Raw genomic sequence first — 18,169 nt, 5'->3', positions numbered from 1 at the left:
AATTACCATCAATGTGTACAAAGCGTACACGTTTATGGTTATTGTCTGCCGCACGCTTGGTCGTGCGTAGTTTACCTCGCAATGGGATTGTTGTTCTCACTAACTGGCCAAAAATGGTTCCCCTTGAAAAGGTGCTTACACTTGTTAAATTTTTCAGAAAGAAAGTAAACAATATTATTTTGTTTACTTTGAATTATAAACAAATTCAGATAAGAAATAATCAATAACTTTGTGGTCTTTTGTTTTGGGGAATTTATGTACTTACCATCTTTAATTTATTCTATAGACGCAAAGTTAGTGTATGGAAGACTTAGAAACTATATCACATTCAAACTTTATGAATAGAAAGCAAAAGCAACTTTAACTTTATTTTATCGCTGCTTGGTTTTGGTTGTCGTGGCTTTTTGGGATTTGCAATTTGCGGAAGTGCATATTTTTATTGGCAAAATTACAACAAAAACAGCTGATTGAAAACACAATAGAAAACAGGTGCGAAATGTCAAATATGGGTACGTTCAGGAAGTTAAATAATAGTTCTGTTGGATTTGAATTTTATGATTGGAATCATTTTTCTTAAGAGATTTGTTTACAGTGGAATTTTTCTGAAATACTTAAAAATAAAGTGCACATAAGCAACTCCAAAAGCAATTAACGAAATAAACCAATACACAGGAAACATTTATTCACTTTTTCTATCTCATATACACGAAACGAAATTGTTTTAAATCTGTCCTATTCTTTTTCTTAGGAAAGAAAAGGGTAGATATATTGTTGGAATACAAAATTACATAAAGTATATTTTTTGTTTTTTAATATCATAAGTCAATACAAATTTGTGGAAATGGTTTTTTACAAACACAAAACAAAATACCCCCAAGGCACAAAACAAAATACCCCCAACAAAATTATGGCTACTAGACGACTACGATTTCCTTATTTTGGGTTCCTTTCGGTTGCCAAAACGTTTTTAACACTGTCATTTTTGATGGATGTTAACTTTTTCAATGAAAATAAAACATCTCTTAATTTTACTTTACTTATTTATTTTTAGTGATACAAATATAATAGATCTTCAGTACCTAACTTTATTCTTATACCTTCTCATACCTCAAAAAAATGACAATCTTATTTAACGAATCATAAAATGAACCTTTGTATATTAATTTGAATAGTACTACCATGGAACACAAAATTTTGGTACGAAAGGCGGCCCATGGGGGCGCTGCCTGTACGAAAATTAAGTGTGGAATCTAATAGTACGTGTCCACCAAAAATTAATCTGAGATTTAAGGCAAATGATTTAAAATAAATCATGAGGTGTTTCCACCAAAGAAAAGGAGATTAATTTGACGTTGTCATAACAACCAATCGTAATTAGGTTATTTTATTCTTGTATCTAAGTATTTATTATTTTTGTATACTTACATTTTATTTCGTTTTTGATTTCTTTCGTTTTCGTTTTTGAGTTGTTTATTGTTTATAGTCGGTTCAACAATTATTCTCCGAAACAAAAGTTTGTTTGATTTGACAAACTAATGTTTCCAAGTAGATTTCAATGAGTTTTATTTGAAATCTTCATTTGAGGAGATTAAAATTTCTATTGTAAATCTGTGAGATTTCAAGGAGATTTGTGACAAATCTAGCTAAATCTCGGTTTAGTGTCCGGTGGAAACGTAGTATAAGAGCGACTGGAAGTATAAAAATATTGAAATAAATAAATTACTCAAATGTAAACAAAAATCAGTCGTTGCCAACGTTACCTGAGATTTGTTTTATTCATACCTATCAATGTATAGAAGATATGCATATAGAATACATTTAGTTGTATGTGTTTTAAATTTGTTAGCAGAAAATTGTATTCATTTGATTTTAGATTTTCTATTTTTGTGAAATCTGAAAATTTAAAAGCAACATTTTCAAATTTAAGTTTTGATACAATGCTTAGTTGCTAATTTTGAATTTTTCCATAGCAAATACATTCGATGTAGGTATTTTTTTAAATTTGCTTTTTTTATTGGAAGTGAAGTGGGAAGTGGTTGGGTAGGTATGTAGAGAAGTAAGTATTAAGGAGGTTGGTGTGTATTAAGCTGAATTTTAAGGACTTAAGTCGTTTCGTAATTGGAGTTTAGTCATGACTCAAGCTAGAACTAAACAATCAACTTAAAGGGCCAACGCGTTGACTCTGTGACGTCATAAAAACATATAAATATTCTGTGTCAACGCATGCTTAAGATGTTGACTATCACACGATTAGACAAAATAATATTTATCTAAGCCAACGTTATTTTTATTTTTTTTCATATTAGGGCGTGAAAGAATGTTAAAATTGGTACAGTGTAAGCATATTACATAATTATTCTGTGGTTTTTAATTATTGTAGATCTTTGATGACGTCTATTTTACGTCAAAGAGAGAGAGACCGTTTACGTTGACCTTTTAATAGTAGCTTCAGACTTTTTTCTTTAATATTTTGCAGTGCGAAACAACTGTGTTAAATTTGGAAAATGAGAATTTATGCATGTTTACCTATTTTAAAACATATTTTTTTATATTTATCCTTTTGGAGTTAAAATAGGTACATGAATAAATACGGTTGTTGCGTAGATACAAATTTAAGGAAGTTTCTAGGGAATAATTTTGCTAAATTAATGTATTAAACCAAAAAGGTAACAAAATTAGTTTAAGAACCTACTATTCTCCTCACCCTCATTTCGGTTGTTTAAAAAAAACGGACAAATGGCTAAAGATTACTACACTACATTATTCTTGCTTCTTGCGTTCTTAGGAAAAAGGGCAAATGGTTTTGGTTTGTCAGGTGTAATTAATTATTTAAGTAATCACGTTACAAAAATGACATTCTAATTTTAAGGAATTTAATTAAGGAATAAAGGTCAAAAAACCTTAAAATTGAAGAAATACACATCAAATTTCAAATCAAAATTAAATTAATTTTTTATTTCCCACTAAATCTTTGTCAATTTTAATCTTTACCTCAATTACTATTGATTTATTTCTATGGTGTTAACAAAGTAACTAAAAAGAGTTTTTAAATAAGTGACCATTAAAGCAGTTATTTTAACATGAGTATATTTTCAATATAGCGGCTGGGGCGCAACCCACACTGATAACTTCTTAACTTAACTGTTGGATTTTAATAAAAATTAGGTAAATGTGGCAAGTAATATTTTTCGTGAGATAAAACTAATTAGAAGCCAATGTTTTTAATTTTTGAAAAGGTATTTGAGGTAAAAATACATTTTTACCAAGTATTAGTATTGTTTTTTTTTATATTTTGTACAAAAACTGTCAATAAAATTTTTCTCATAATTTTACCAGATGTCAAAAACGTTATTTTTCGTTACTTAAAATTGTTTTGGAGATAAAATCATTTTTTGTTCGTATAATTTTCTAGGCGAACAATATTTTGCTTTTCAGTTTTTTGATTAATAAAAGAACTTTAATTGGAATTTTTCAAAAAAAAATATTTCTTTGGTATCGTTCGTGAGATATTTAGGGTTTACCAAAATATTTAACCATTTTTTCAAATTACTATGTCAAAAAAACCACCCACGCAATTTTCTTGAGAGCCCTTTTTGCATCTTTCTATATTATTATTTGCATAACAAAATTTATTTAAAGTCCATATCTCTCCTGGTTCTTGATCTATGGACGATGAAAAATCGTCACGAACCTACACACGCAAGCATAGACAACTCTCTAAAAATCTTTTATTTCGACTCTAGGGACCTTGAAACGTCGAGAAATGTCAAAATTTATTTAAAGTCCATATCTCTCCTGGTTCTTGAGCTATGGACGATGAAAAAACGTCGCGAACCTACACACGCAAGCATAGTAAAACTCTCTAAAAATCTTTTATTTCGACTCTAGGGACCTTGAAACGTCGAGAAATGTCAAAATTTTGAAGTTTCTCATCCCTAATAATCTAAATCAATTACTAATGTCACAAAATATGTAATGATATGATTTGAAGAAACTATCGATTCTAAGAATATTATTAGCTGGAATGATGAAACTTTTGTGGTTGCAGATAATTACGTGAAACCTTACTAAGACACATGTAATGAAAGTTTATTGTAAAATTTTAACTTGCGTTAATTTTTAAAATCATTTCAAGATCTGTACACGGAAAGTTATGTTATATCATAATTCCTTATTAATATTTTCAAACAAATCAAAATTTTTATAAAACCGATGTTTGGGTTCAATGAATTTTTTCGAAATCAAAATATATTATTTATACCGACACTTATAGATGTCTCATTAAAAAGAGGTTCCATTTCAAAGAACACCCAATTTAAGCAGGTACCACCTTTGAATTTAGCATGTTTGGAGAAATTAGTTATTCCACAAACGAATTTACACCGTATTTTGCATAACGACTTAGCTTTAAAATATTTTAAAATTCAGTTGAAATGAGAAGTCAGTCAATTGATTGACGAGGTCCCAGCAGATTTGTCGAATTCGGATGATTGTTAAAAATCCTCTTCGTAGTTGGCCCTAACATATTCGAAAATGAGGTAGTGATGCTACGATTAATAAGTGTTTGTGGCAGGTATAGAAAAATAATTCAGATTCTATCTCATACGCTCACCTCATTTAAATGTTCCAGTGTTAGATAACCCTTTTAAGCTGCAAATATTCTGCTATATGTTCATCAAAAGATCTGAAAACTCTTGGAATGAATTTTATAAAAATGCATATCCATCTCTTATTGTAGAAATACAGATGTTTTTCAAAGAGATTCTTGAAACTTAAACGCTACCATCATCTTTTAAATAATCCATCATATAACCACTGATCAATAAAGGAGATACAAATGTTGTGTCAAAGCTGTATACTATAGTTCTCTTGAACAGACTGTCAGCTTGGTTAGAAATAAACAACATCATCAATGAATTTCAAGCTGTACATAAAACCAACTATTCTACTATAGACCAAGTTTATAATCTTTCATGCATTTCAAACAAAAAAGCAAAAAGGCTTAAATTGCATTATGGCCAAAGTTTTTTGTCATTCCAAAAATCGATATTGTGTCAAAATATCGGGGTTTTCAGGCAACTGTCAACACTTGTATGTGCTACGGTGCTCAAGTTTTTGGATACTTGGCTTTAGAGAAGTTTGAAGGAATTCAAAGACATTTTCTCAAATGCTTGTTTAGATTACCTAATTCAACACCAAATCGTACTATTTACGTGAAGTCTTGCATAACGCCAATATATACTCAAAACCTTAGAATGAACTCGGATTATTTAATAAAAGTGATGAAGAGGGATGAAATAAGTCTTTATAAAACCATCTTTCTAAAACTATACTGCAATTTAATGACACCCCTTTCAAAGAATGGAGTCAGCTAGCTATCTCACATGAAGTTAACTTAATTTTATTGGAATTAAATGTAGATGAATGGCGCTCTATGTTTTTAAAATTTTAATGCTAAAATTGATGAAAGAAATAACCACCAGCTTCTCTCTAATGCCTCAATCACCAATTACCATCAGAAGCTAACTATTTCAATAATGAACTATCGACTGAAGCTATAAGTTATATCTTTAGAGCACGAATTGAAATTTTAAATATTTATTATGTGCCTCATCGTGCAGATCTTTTACAAATTTTTAATTTACGTAACAGAAGAGAAATAGAAGATATGCATCATTTTATTGCGGTATGCCTGATATTACAGGAATTTCGTCGATTACATTTAAATAAAAGCCATCTCACTGTAAACAGACTTAATGAGATATTAAATGGTTCGCTAGGTGGTCCACCCTATATTATTTCTGTAAGCGTTTAAAATATTTTAATTTTGTGTTTCAAATCATATTAAAATTGACATCTTATTTGTGTTTCAAATCATATCAAAATTGTTAATGATTGCTTATTAAGTTTTTTCTATTGCTTAGCTAATTTATTTTAGTACACGAATCCAACCTTATTCTTAAGTAAGAATTATTATTAAACATTCATAAGAAAAAATAAAAACTAATGTTTCCAAGTAGATTTCAATGATTTTTATTTGAAATCTTCATTTGAGGAGATTAAAATTTCTATTGTAAATCTGTGAGATTTCAAGGAGATTTATGACAAATCTAGCTAAATCTCGGTTTAGTGCCCGGTGGAAACGTAGTATTACATTGATTTTTTTCAAAAAATATACCTGTTTGGTATCACGTTACAATATATTATATACAATTTAATTCAAGTCTCTAGCGTTTTTTGTTCGTAAGATATTTAGCGTTAACCAAAATGTTCACCTTTTTTTCAAACTGCTATGGTAAAAAGACTACCCACGCAATTTTCTTGAGAGCCCTTTCGCATCTTTCTGCCTTATTATCTGTATAACAAAATTTATTTTATCGTACGGACGTACGAACGTACGTACTCACGCACGCACAGACATCTTTCTAAAAATCTTTTATTTTGACTCTAGGGACCTTGAAACGTCGAGAAATGTCAAAATTTTCAATTTTGGACCCATTACAATAACTTCCTATGGGAAGTTAATAAGATGCTGCCTCAAAAGCTATTATAAACTGCGATACCTGGGGATACCGCGAATACAACCAAGTCGCAAAATTGCATCGTTTATTTATTAAAAAAATCTTTATACTGTCCTTTAATAAGCCTTACTATGCTCAGCTACATTTTTCTTTCATAAGACGAAATCTAAACCTTACTAATAATAGATTACCCAAAATTGGATCGAAAACCATTATAAACAAGAAAATATTCTGGTCTAAGTAATGGTTGGAAATTTTTCATGGATGTTCGTTGGATTTTTCCTTTGACATGAATCTGCTTGAATATCCCAGCAAACATAACATTCTCGTACTGAAACTGAAAGAAAAATATTGTGGTATTTACAGTTAGAGTGACACAGTCTCAATTTCATGATGAATATTGTAATTTGACTTCTTTGGTATACCGAAATACTTTGATTGCTTCAATTCACGTGATATGATTTCCATAATTTTTTAAGCTCGCTGCAGGCTCCTTAATATCAATGGAAGAGCCTTCCAAGGAGATACAGGTGGAATATGTACATGGTGTTATATGGATGAATCGGAAAATAACATGCCCAGTATTGAAAACGAACAGAAGGAAATTTCTTGGCACGGTATTCTTTTTCATTCACAACTTTTGAACGTTCTTAATGGCTACTCAAACTTATATTACTTCTTAAAAGCGTCAACTAAATATCGCAATCTTATAATAAATTAATTTGTATAACTTTTGAAACTTAATCTACTTACTAAGCTTATCTAAGTATATATATTTTTAAATTTCCTTTTTAACCTGATAGGCAACTTAAAGTTACTCTCAAAACTAAATTGAAACCAGCTTTACTCATTGTTTTGTAAAATCTTTTTGAAAATAAAACTATATATATATCTATCTACCTAGAAAAAAAGTGATGTGGACGACAGTGAGGAGTATTATCAACAATTATGGCTTAACATATGCCGAACAAACAAAAAAAGAAATGTAATTTTGCAAAGGGTGCCTATGCTGTCTTATTTTACGCAGAGTACGCTTTTTTCCGAGTCCACGTAAAAGATAAAGGTCCCTGTCAATGCACCGAATTCAATTCAGGATCTAATAGATTAATAGAATTGCAAAAATGTTAATTGATCATAGAACATTTTATAAAAAGGATATGTTTCTGGAATCATATATTTTGTGGTCATATGTCTGACTTTAAGGAAACAAACATCTAGTGATTTTTCCAAAAACGATGGTTTTAATAATATGAAAACGGAATCCTTTATACATTTGTGTCCCTCATCACTCATCAATTTTATGAGCCGCCAAATCTTAAAACAATACTCAATAAAACTTTGGCCAGTAGTGGAGGAACATTTTATTTCGATATTTTTAATTCTGTCATATAATTTTACCATTTTTCGAGGAATTATTGTCAAATGTCTATAAAATATTGTAAAACTGGTCATACTTTTCATTATTTGCTATAACCGTGCATTTAAAGTTAAAGGGCGTGATCCCTTAAACTGACTATGGCGAAATATTTAGAGACTAGTCAAATTGTCTAAAGTTTGCATAACCATTTGCTACAATTGCTGAACAACGGTACAATCGCATAAAATGAATTGAGAAAAATAAGTCCAATTAATTGCATTTGAAAATATTTATTGAATACATTTGACTCAGATTCATGTTTTCTTCCTGTCGTAGGTATAAGAGAAGTAAGTAAAAATAAGTAAAAAAATAACACCTGGATTGCTGAAATTGAAAGACAAATTGTAATTGAAAAACTCAGTTACATAAACACGCCTTATGCGGAGATTGAAAACAACGGAAAATAGACAAGTCTCTTGTCTGTCATTGGAGCTGTCATCTGTCACTTGTCACGTTTAGTTGAATACAATATACGCGTTTTTGTGGATTTGCAGAAACTTCGATTGTTTTCCATCAAATTTCTTTTTTTTTTCTACATTAAAGTAATAGAAACAAAATGATTATCCCAATTCGTTGTTTTACATGCGGAAAGGTAATCGGCAACAAATGGGAATCCTATCTGGGACTCCTCCAAGCCGAATACACAGAAGGGTGAAAATCACACACAAGCTATTTTAATTATTTATGAAATTCAACGAAACCCATTTTTATATTTGTCTTTGCAGTGACGCACTTGATGCTTTGGGTCTGAAGAGATACTGCTGCCGCCGGATGCTGCTTGGACATGTCGACTTGATCGAAAAACTTCTCAATTATGCTCCTCTCGAGAAGTAAACCACCAAAACATTGTCCAACCATTTTAGTGTAGCAATTAAGAGTAGAATTCATTTTTAAATAAAGTTCAATTTAATTTAAAAAAAGAAGAAATTATGTGATAACAAAATGTGTTTTGTTGTTTTTCTATTCTATTTACATTTTGTCCATAAAATGAGGCTGTCCGTTGTTCTCACGACGACGTGTCATAATTTCGCATCCATTCTCTGTTACCAGCAAAGTCTGTTCGAATTGAGCAGACCTCAGGCCATCGGCAGTCACAGCTGTCCAATCGTCGGGCCACTGGTCACTCTTGGCAACTCCCTCTGATATCATTGGTTCGATGGTGAAACTATTTCCAGCTTTCATGACACCAACAGCTGAGTTTTCTGTTAAGAATGATTAATTGGGTAATACAGTTCAGTTGATGGAATGAAAAGACCAACTTACTGGCATAATGAGGCACATTTGGAGCTGTGTGGAACAACCTATGGATACCATGTCCACAGTAGCTCTTCACAACGCTAAATCCATGGGGTTGTACATGTTTTTGGATAACGTTTCCAATTTCGCGATATTTAACTCCGGGACTGAAAAAAAGTTCCATGAAACGAGAAAGACCAGAAAAAAAGATGTATTGTTACCTACCGAACAATTTCGATGGCTTTGCAAAGAGCTTCGTAAGTCACTTTAACGAGCTTCTTATGTTTTTCAGAGACATTGCCCACGAAGAAAGTCTCATTCAAGTCCCCATGGAAGCCATGGTGATAGACAGTCACATCAACATTGCATATGTCTCCATCTTCCAGAGGTCTGGTATCCGGGATTCCGTGACAAATGACCTCATTCACAGAAGTGCAGCAAGATGCTGGGAAATTGTAGTAGTTTAGTGGTGAAGGATAGCAATCGCGTTCGATTGCAGCTTCATGCACAAGACGGTCCAGCTCGTCTGTGGTGACACCAACGTCGCACGCCTTAGCTGCTTCATCAAGACACTCGCGTCCCAATTTACATGCCACTCGCATGGCTTCGATTTCTTCATCGTCGAGAACTTTTATGGTGCTATTGCCTCGCATAGCCTCTTCGGATAGAGCTCGTCCTCTGGGATGATCGGCATAATCGGGACGTTGGATATTCTCGGGCACTGTCCGCATAGGGGTTTGTGGAAACGGACGGAGTTTCCCAGTGAAATGGTATCGAGGCCAAGGATTGTACCCATTCGTCTCGGCGACAGCTGATGATTTATTTGACCCTTCTAAAGAAATATTGACACATCTCTAAGTACCTGGCATCTCAAGCCAAACCAATAAAAGTTTTCACTTACGTGCTAGAAGATGGATAATCTTGTGCTCCTTCCAGAAACCCTTGAAGCAGGGTTGACTGCAAAAATAGGAACCCTTTATACCCATTATTAGACATGTGGGACACTGAAGTGTCGCTTCCTTGCCACAATTGGGCGTTTCGCACTTATTTGCCACCAGGGACATTTTCTAATTCGATTTTAGGTTTGCAAATTGGTAAAAAGAAATTATAAATGATTATAAATAGATTTTTTCCTTTCCTGTGTCGCGGGCTGGTTTCAGTTGTTTTTTTCTTTTTATTGCTTCAGCAGCGGCGGCATAAGATGAGGAAGTGTCAAAAATATGCTGCGGCTGACTTATCTGTCAAAACAGTGGTGGAGCTTGCGAGGTTAGGAAGAATTTTATCGAGCGGCTGTTGCATTTGACTCTACAGGAACAGGAAGTTGCAATGAAATTGAAAAATTAACAGATCTTTTTGTTCAGAATTCAAAATTAATTTTATTAGTGAAAAAATATAACATTTTTGTGTGTTCTGTTCAGTTTCATAAACAAAACATGTTTTTCTTTATAATTCACAAGCAATCAAGGGGTACTTAGTACAATTTATATGTTTATTTTTAAACACAGTGCGAGCGTTAGGAAAAATAGGGAAGGATTCAAAAGGAGATATCGGTGCATATTGGTCTTAAGGTTTTGAACATCAAAATGGGAGAGAAAAATAGAGTTGGCCAAAGTATTCCACATTCTCGATGTGCGATCTAAGAAAGAATCTCTTTACTTGACAATACGCCTAAAATTGAGCTCAAGGGTAAACTGATGAGCATTTATAGAAGTACGAGTATTACGGTTGAATAGTTTAAGGGGTGGAATGCAACTATGTAATTCGACAGAACATTGTTTGTAAAAATATCGACAAAACAACGAAAGGCATGGAACATTGCGGCAGTGTTCTAGCGATGTAAATGTTTCATTCTAAAAGCCCTTTTTTGAATTCTATCCAAGAGATTTAAACTTGTTTTAGGGGCACCTGCCCAGATATGCGAATTATATTCAAGCTTTGGACGGATGAAAGCTTTGTAGATTATATAGCCAGATCAGATGGGGTGAAAAATTTCTTGCATCGTCGGAGAAATCCTAAGCACCTGGCAGCCTTTTTGGCGATATCGAATATGTGAGGTGATCTGTAATACACATACCGAGTACTGATAGTTGGTTTCCTGGATGCATGTGCCACTCATAGATAGTGGCATCGGGGGTGCGTTACGATTTAACGACAGTAGACAGCATTGAGTTTTCGAAGCATTAAATTCTACACGGTTTTTTATTCCCAATTGGACAATGCTGTCAAGATCAGAATTTAATGGGCTTATCATACGCTGCCGTTGAAGTTCCACATCCGAAGGACAAGGATGTGAATCTAGAAATGAATATGAAAAGCTGAGGGTACTGTCGTCGGCGAAACAGTTTAATAGATTAGAAGTGACAGACAAGAGATTATTTAGGAAGAGCGTCGGAGACAAAAGGTAACCCTGGGGGACACCAACATTTATTTTATCAATTTCAGACTTAAAACCATCTACTACAACTTGTATTGAACGGTTAGAAAGGTATTTTCTAATCCAACGTAGAGGAAATTCATCAATACCAAAAGCATGTATTTTCGATAAGAGAGCTTGGTGCCAAACTCTATCAAATGCTTTTGAAATATCGAGTGCAATAATCTTACTTTCTCCAAAACGATGTAAAGATTTGTTAAACTGTTCGGTGAGATAAACTTTGATATCACCAGTGGACCTATTGCTACGAAAGCCATACTGTCGGTCATTAAGAAACTTCCGATCTTCAAGATATTTCTTAAGCTGAAAATTAATCAGCGTTTCCATGACCGTGGAAAGAAGGGACGTAAGTGCAATTGGTGAATAGTTTGAGGGGGGGAGGATTCGCCTTTTTCAGGGACAGACTGAACAAATGCAGTTTTCCATCCACTTGGAAAGAGACCTGTAGAATAGGACAGATGGAAAAGCTTACGCAGTGGTTTTGCCAGCGTTGAAGAACACCTCTTCAGAATAAAAGGGAAAAACAATCCGGGCCAGCGGATTTGTGTATGTCAAGGTCTTTCAGTATTTTTGCGACTGCACGAGTACGAAAGAAGATTCGTCCCATAGAATCATTTACGCTCTCAAGAACAGGAGGACTGATGACACTATCCGGTAGCGTCAAATTACAAGCAAAATGTGCTGCAAGCAAATTGGCTTTATCAATCGAGCTTACATCGGGAGTGTTATTGTGGACGAGGGTTGGAACCGAGGATGACGTGGTGTTTCGTACGTTTTTTTTACAAATTACTAGACATTTTTACTACTAACTGATCATGCAATAATTTGGTTCGTCGAATATGACCATTACAGATCTTTCTAGCTTGTTTGAACTTATTCCGGGTTTCCTCAGTCGGGTTGGTTTTATAACAACGAACATCTCTGAACCTAATAACCTTTTAACCATTGAATAATTATTCAATGCTCTTAACAGCTCGAATCAAACCACGAGTTCGCTTTGGGTTTGATAGATTTCGGGATCAAATTTCTTATTACACAAAGAATTAAATTTGTAACCATATCTTCGCTGGAATCCACGTCACTATCGAGGAAGTATAGTGACCAGTTAAAGTTCCTGAAGAATTCATTGAGACAGTCCCAATTGGCTTTCTCATATTGCCAAACGGTTCTCATAGGAGTTTTTTTTTATTTTTTTTTTTTTTTTAATGAGAATTTTGCAGATACGATACAATGGTCTGATGTGCCTAGAGGCGGTTATACACTGATTGTATATTTATTAGGGTCAGAAGTCTGGGATGTAAGGTTAGCAACATTTTGGTTTTTATATTTTTTAAAGCTACCAAATACATACGAGTACATCAACATAAACATATTTATGTCTGATATAAATTATGTGCAATGGTAATTAAAAACTATGTTTTTCTGTTCCTCCTGTTGACAGAAGATGGCGATAGTGACATTTAGTAGAATTATTCTATTTAAAAAGACTGCATGAATTTTTTCAACCGATATCTACCGGAAGTGTATAGAATAAAAATGTTGTTCTGAAACGTTGGCACACAAAATCTACTTTCAAAATTGATTTCGATTTCAAACTGTACAAGCAACAAAGTCATGGAAAGATAGCTTAAAATAATTATTAGTTTTAAAAAAACTTATCTGAAATAAAAAAAAAAAAACTTGGGTCGAAAACGACCCCAACAACGTGTATGTAGGTTTACGGAACAGTTTGAATTATTGAAGCGTGTATCATTCCACTTTAACACTTTTAACTAGTGGCTACGTAGTCAAGGGATTCTGTTTGGCTAAATCTAACTACAAAAGTAAATTTCAACTTCTTTTGTAGTGTACACATTTCAGCTACAAAGCAATCATATTATAATATTCTATTTGGTTTTATTGCATTTAAAAAGAAGAAAGAAAACTATTTAAAGTTCTAAAAACACAAATGTTTCCTATTTTATATATTTTTTTTGTAATTAATATGACAGTTCCAGGTTGACTAGCTTTGTAGTGCAATTTTTCATTCTCAAAGCTAGTTGAACTATGACTACGTTGTCACTAGCCTTGTGAATGCGCCCAATGTTTTGTTGTTAAATGTAAAAAGATGGCAGCTTGATCACGCAATTTACTAAAAGAACGACATTTTCTCCATCGATGAAAAACAAATCCAATGCAAACACGAATTCAACATTTGTTTTTGATCAATAAATCCAATTTGCAAAATATAATTCTTCGACGTAGCTGCAATCTTTTTAACAATAAGCAGGCTCAGGTGACGTAAGGGACTTGAAAGTAAGTTAAGTTTCTCGTATATGCCAAAAAATTGCTTTTCAATCAAGGCAATTTTATTAGAAAGTTGACTAGAAAGTTAGTCAAAACAAATCTCAAGTCATAACTATCAAGTCAAGTCACAATGACATTGATAATGTTGTTTCATTCAACTGAAAGCTGAGCTTTACATATAACTCTTTGAATTGTTTCAAATCAAATGGGGTGGCGCAACAGTCCGTTGTGAACCAGGGCCTAGTGACTTACAACTCTCAACCATTCCTGCGTGCGAGTAATGTTGTCAGGAATGGAGGGGACCTACAATTTTATGCCGAATCCGAACGGCTAGTTTGAGAAAGCACTTTTTCATGACAAGAATTACTCTTGAAGGATTTGTCAATTCCTCGCAAGTACCCGCGAAAATTAATTTTTTTAAATTAAGGTGGCACAGGCAGGGATTGAACCCAAGACCCCTTGCATGACAGCCCAACGCACTAACCATCATGCCACGGGTACTGCTTTGAATTGTTTATTTTCGATAAATTACTGTTTAATCTTTTTTGTAAAGTCCAATTAGAAAAGAAAAAATTAATATTTCTTTACTATAGAAAATGCAAATTGTGATGGACTTGTAGCTTGCTTGAGGAATGTTTTTTAGACAGTACCTAACGTTTTTAATAGTTTTTGTATGATGAACTGAAGTAAGAGGTTAGTGAAGTAAAGTTCCAAATTTGAAATTTGAGACACTTGATGTCGAGGGGTTCAGAAGCAGAAATTAAGTTCGGAAGTTTCTTTGAGCAAGTTAAACGAAATTCACAAGTTCAAAAACTTTGAACGAAAGGCTGCAAAGACGAAAGAGGAGACATCGAAGTAGAACCGCAGTCAATTCTGTGGTTATGGTATACCACTTTTGCAGACTGTATAACGGTGACTAAGAATCGAATTCAGTTAGGATGATCCATTTAATATAGATTAAGAAAATCAACAATCCCGTCTTTATGACTTAAAGGAAGTAAAGATTGCCATTATCTAAGCTGCAGTCTAACAAAGCCACTGGAGCAGATCACTTGAATGCAGAGCTTTCTGTTCACTGGAGCAAAGCTGTCCACTGGAGATAATTTGCTTAGGACCATACAAAAAAACTGATCTGTAAATATTAGGAAAACATTCATTTCCGATAGAAGTAAAATTTGATAAATTAAAAAGACTCATCACTATTATTGTGACAGATTGTATTAGAAATGATTGTTTTGCAAGAAATGTGTGTTTTCAATTTTACAAAATAATTTATTTTCTGTTAAGTGTTTCAAGCAAGCTTCAGACAGCCATACTCATTAAAAAAAAAAACTATATATTAGAGACCACGGACTTAAAGTTGCTTTAAAAAACAACGAGCCTTAAGAATATGATTTAGGCTTAAAATGCAAACCTTAGTATATACCTTATATATTTTAAATATAACGTATTATTTATTGTTATGAAAAAATTTAATTTTTATTTTGTTTCAATGACCATTTGAGCAATTCCGCTGGTTTCCCAGCGATGTTAAGAGCTCGCCTAATACTTTACTTACTTACTTCCATTGAATACATATAAAGTTGAGCAAAAGTTCGAAATATAAGTGACTTTCGTCCCTGTTTTTATGGGACCAAATATTTAAATAACGGCAAATACTGAAACAAAACGATTTCAAGGTCGCATATGACATAGGAAAGGGACACGTCTGGTGTAATAATCGGGAAAAACAGCCTGCACGACAACACTTCCGACAACGAATTCAGGCTCATAGATTTTGCTGCGGGGCGAAACTTCATGGTAGAGAGTATGCGTTTTCCACACCTCAAGATCCACAAATAACTTGGACTTCTCCAGATCAATCTACCGTCAACCAGATTGACCATATTGCGATCGACGCCAGACACGCTTCCAGCAGTATGGAGCTAACATCGAATCGGACCACTACCTCGATATAGCCAAGGTAGCACTTCGGATTTCCAGACCCAAGGCAAAACAGGGAAGTCTGGGGTTTAATGAGGAATGTCGGCAGGCAAATGCAGCCAAACAACAGGCACTCAAAGCGGCGCTGCATAAAAGGACGAGAGCTGCTCATGAGCTGTATGAGCAGAAGAGGCGAGAGGAACGCCTACTTCTCGGAAGGAAAAAGAGAGGGCATGAGAAGCATGCGGTCGAAGATGTTGAGAGGTTTAAAAGCAGGAATGAAGTTCGAAAGTTTTATGAACAGGTGAAACGAAATTCCCCGGTACATAAACCTAGAACCGAAGGCTGCAAAGACGAAAGTGGACACATCATAGTGGAACAGCTTTCAATGCTGAGGATATGGAAGGACCACTTCTGCAGACTATATAACGGCGACGACGAACTGAATTCCGCTGTCAGGCAGGATGATCTTCCGACTTAGCCAAAGTAAAGATTGCCATATCTAAGCTGAAGTCTAAGCTGAAGATAAGTTGGTTAGGAGCATGCACCAACTTATCTGTAAGATATGGTCTGAAGAAAACATGCCCGATGAATGGAACCTCAGTATTGTTTGCGCGATCCTGAAAAAAGAAGACCCTCTAAACTGCACCAACTATAGAGGAATCAGTCTACTTAAAATCGCCTATAAAATCTTCACTGCCGTAATATGTGAACTTCTAAAGCCCATCGTCAACAGTGCTTATCAGTGTGGTTTTAGACCAGGAAAGTCCACAGTTAATCAAATATTCACATTACGGCAGATCCTTGAAAAAACCCAAGAACACCAAATCGACACCCACCATCTTTTTATCGATTTCAGGGCCGCATATGACAGCATCTACAGGGACGAGCTGTAAAGAGCCATGTCTAATTTTGGCATCCCTAACAAACTCGTCCGTTTGTGCAGGATGACCATGGAGAATTCACGCTGCTCCATAAAGGTTGGAAACAACTTAACAGAACCTTTCGATGTCAAAAAAGGTTTTAGACAAGGTGATGCGCTGTCATGTGATTATTTTAACATCGTGCTTGAAAGAACAGTGCAGAGATCACACGTCAACACTATAGGCACTATCTTTTAAAAGTCTGTCTAATTACTGGCATACGCCGATGACATTGACATAATCGGAAGAATTCAACGTGATGTCAATGGAGCTTTTGTGAGTATTGAGGCAGAGAGGCAAAAATGGGTTTAACGGTTAATGAGGGCAAAACAAAGTATATGCTGTCTTCAAGAAAGGACATACAACACCGACGTCTTGGTCAAAACGTCACCATCGACAGACGTAACTTTGAGGTAGTCAAGGACTTCGTCTACCTAGGCTCCGCTGTGAACGCAGAAAAAAACACCAGGGCTGAGATCAAACGCGGAATAACTCTTGCTAACCGCTGTTTCTTTGGACTAAAAAAACAATTGAGTAAAGTCCTCTCTCGAGGGACCAAAGTGTTGCTATATAAAACCCTTATCATCCCCATCCTGCTATACGGTACAGAAGCATGGACTATGACAAAAGCGGATGAAAGCACCTTGGGTCGCTTCGAGACAGAAGTTTTTCGTGTGATCTACGGTCCCGTATGCATGGAGAAGATGGAACGAAGAGCTGTACGGGCTGTATAGTGTAATAGACTTATCCAGAAGGATAAAAAAACGCAACGCCTGAGATATCTGGGTCATGCTTAGAGCGCATGGAAATCAATGCTCTGGTCTGAAAAGTCTTTGAATTCACTCAGACAGGATGAGAAGATTAAGAAGTTTGTTTGGTAAGTTAGTAAGTAACAAGGTAAGATTATAAGGCATTGTCACATTTTGTATAATCAAGTTTTCTAAAACCGTCTGTGTAAGCTGATTTAATTTAATTCTATTAAACAATTTCCCATCAGAATTTTTTATTACCGGAACTTGAAGAAGAGAATTATGGTTAACGGCGTTAATTTTTTAGGCACGTGGTGCAACGTGTCAGACAAAAAGTTTCCAGACTATGCTATTTCCCGAAGAGGTGATCACAATTGGCTGCCATAGATCTTGTGACTTAAGACCTCTACACTCTTATAATTGGAACCAGCAGAAAAATAAAGACTATGCGAAAGCTCCACAATCGATTCAAGATATTTAAAAAGGAATTATTGAATGAAATTAATGCAACCGAAAATGTACGAATTGGCCATCAGAAAATATCTTAAAATATACACGGTCATGTTTTTGGTATCGTGAATTCTTTTATTGGAAAACTCTGATGTAATCCAATACTTCAAACCCTTAAAATTTTAATACACACAAAAATTGCATCTCATTCTTAACGAAGAACCCTTAAT

The 18,169-nt window shown here is 34.4% G+C and overlaps 2 protein-coding genes across 2 annotated transcripts; one reads left to right on the top strand and one right to left on the bottom strand.

The window, feature by feature from the left end:
- Positions 1-8,369: 8,369 nt before the first annotated feature.
- On the top strand, positions 8,370-8,881 carry LOC129941789 (DNA-directed RNA polymerases I, II, and III subunit RPABC5). Its single transcript, XM_056050513.1, has 2 exons — positions 8,370-8,589; positions 8,664-8,881. The coding sequence occupies exons 1-2, from the start codon at positions 8,495-8,497 to the stop codon at positions 8,770-8,772; spliced, it is 204 nt and encodes a 67-aa protein (XP_055906488.1). The 5' UTR covers positions 8,370-8,494; the 3' UTR covers positions 8,773-8,881.
- On the bottom strand, positions 8,822-10,489 carry LOC129941788 (methionine aminopeptidase 1). The gene is made up of 4 exons (XM_056050512.1): positions 10,076-10,489; positions 9,400-10,006; positions 9,202-9,341; positions 8,822-9,140 (listed from the first exon to the last, which is right to left on the bottom strand). Exons 1-4 carry the CDS (start codon positions 10,236-10,238, stop codon positions 8,908-8,910), a joined length of 1,143 nt encoding a protein of 380 aa, XP_055906487.1. The 5' UTR covers positions 10,239-10,489; the 3' UTR covers positions 8,822-8,907.
- Between the last annotated feature and the right edge of the window lie 7,680 nt (positions 10,490-18,169).

The sequence above is a fragment of the Eupeodes corollae genome, chromosome 1, assembly GCF_945859685.1.
Source record: "Eupeodes corollae chromosome 1, idEupCoro1.1, whole genome shotgun sequence".
Classification (NCBI taxonomy): Eukaryota; Metazoa; Arthropoda; class Insecta; order Diptera; family Syrphidae; genus Eupeodes; species Eupeodes corollae.
This window is presented reverse-complemented; position numbering and strand designations above follow the sequence as displayed.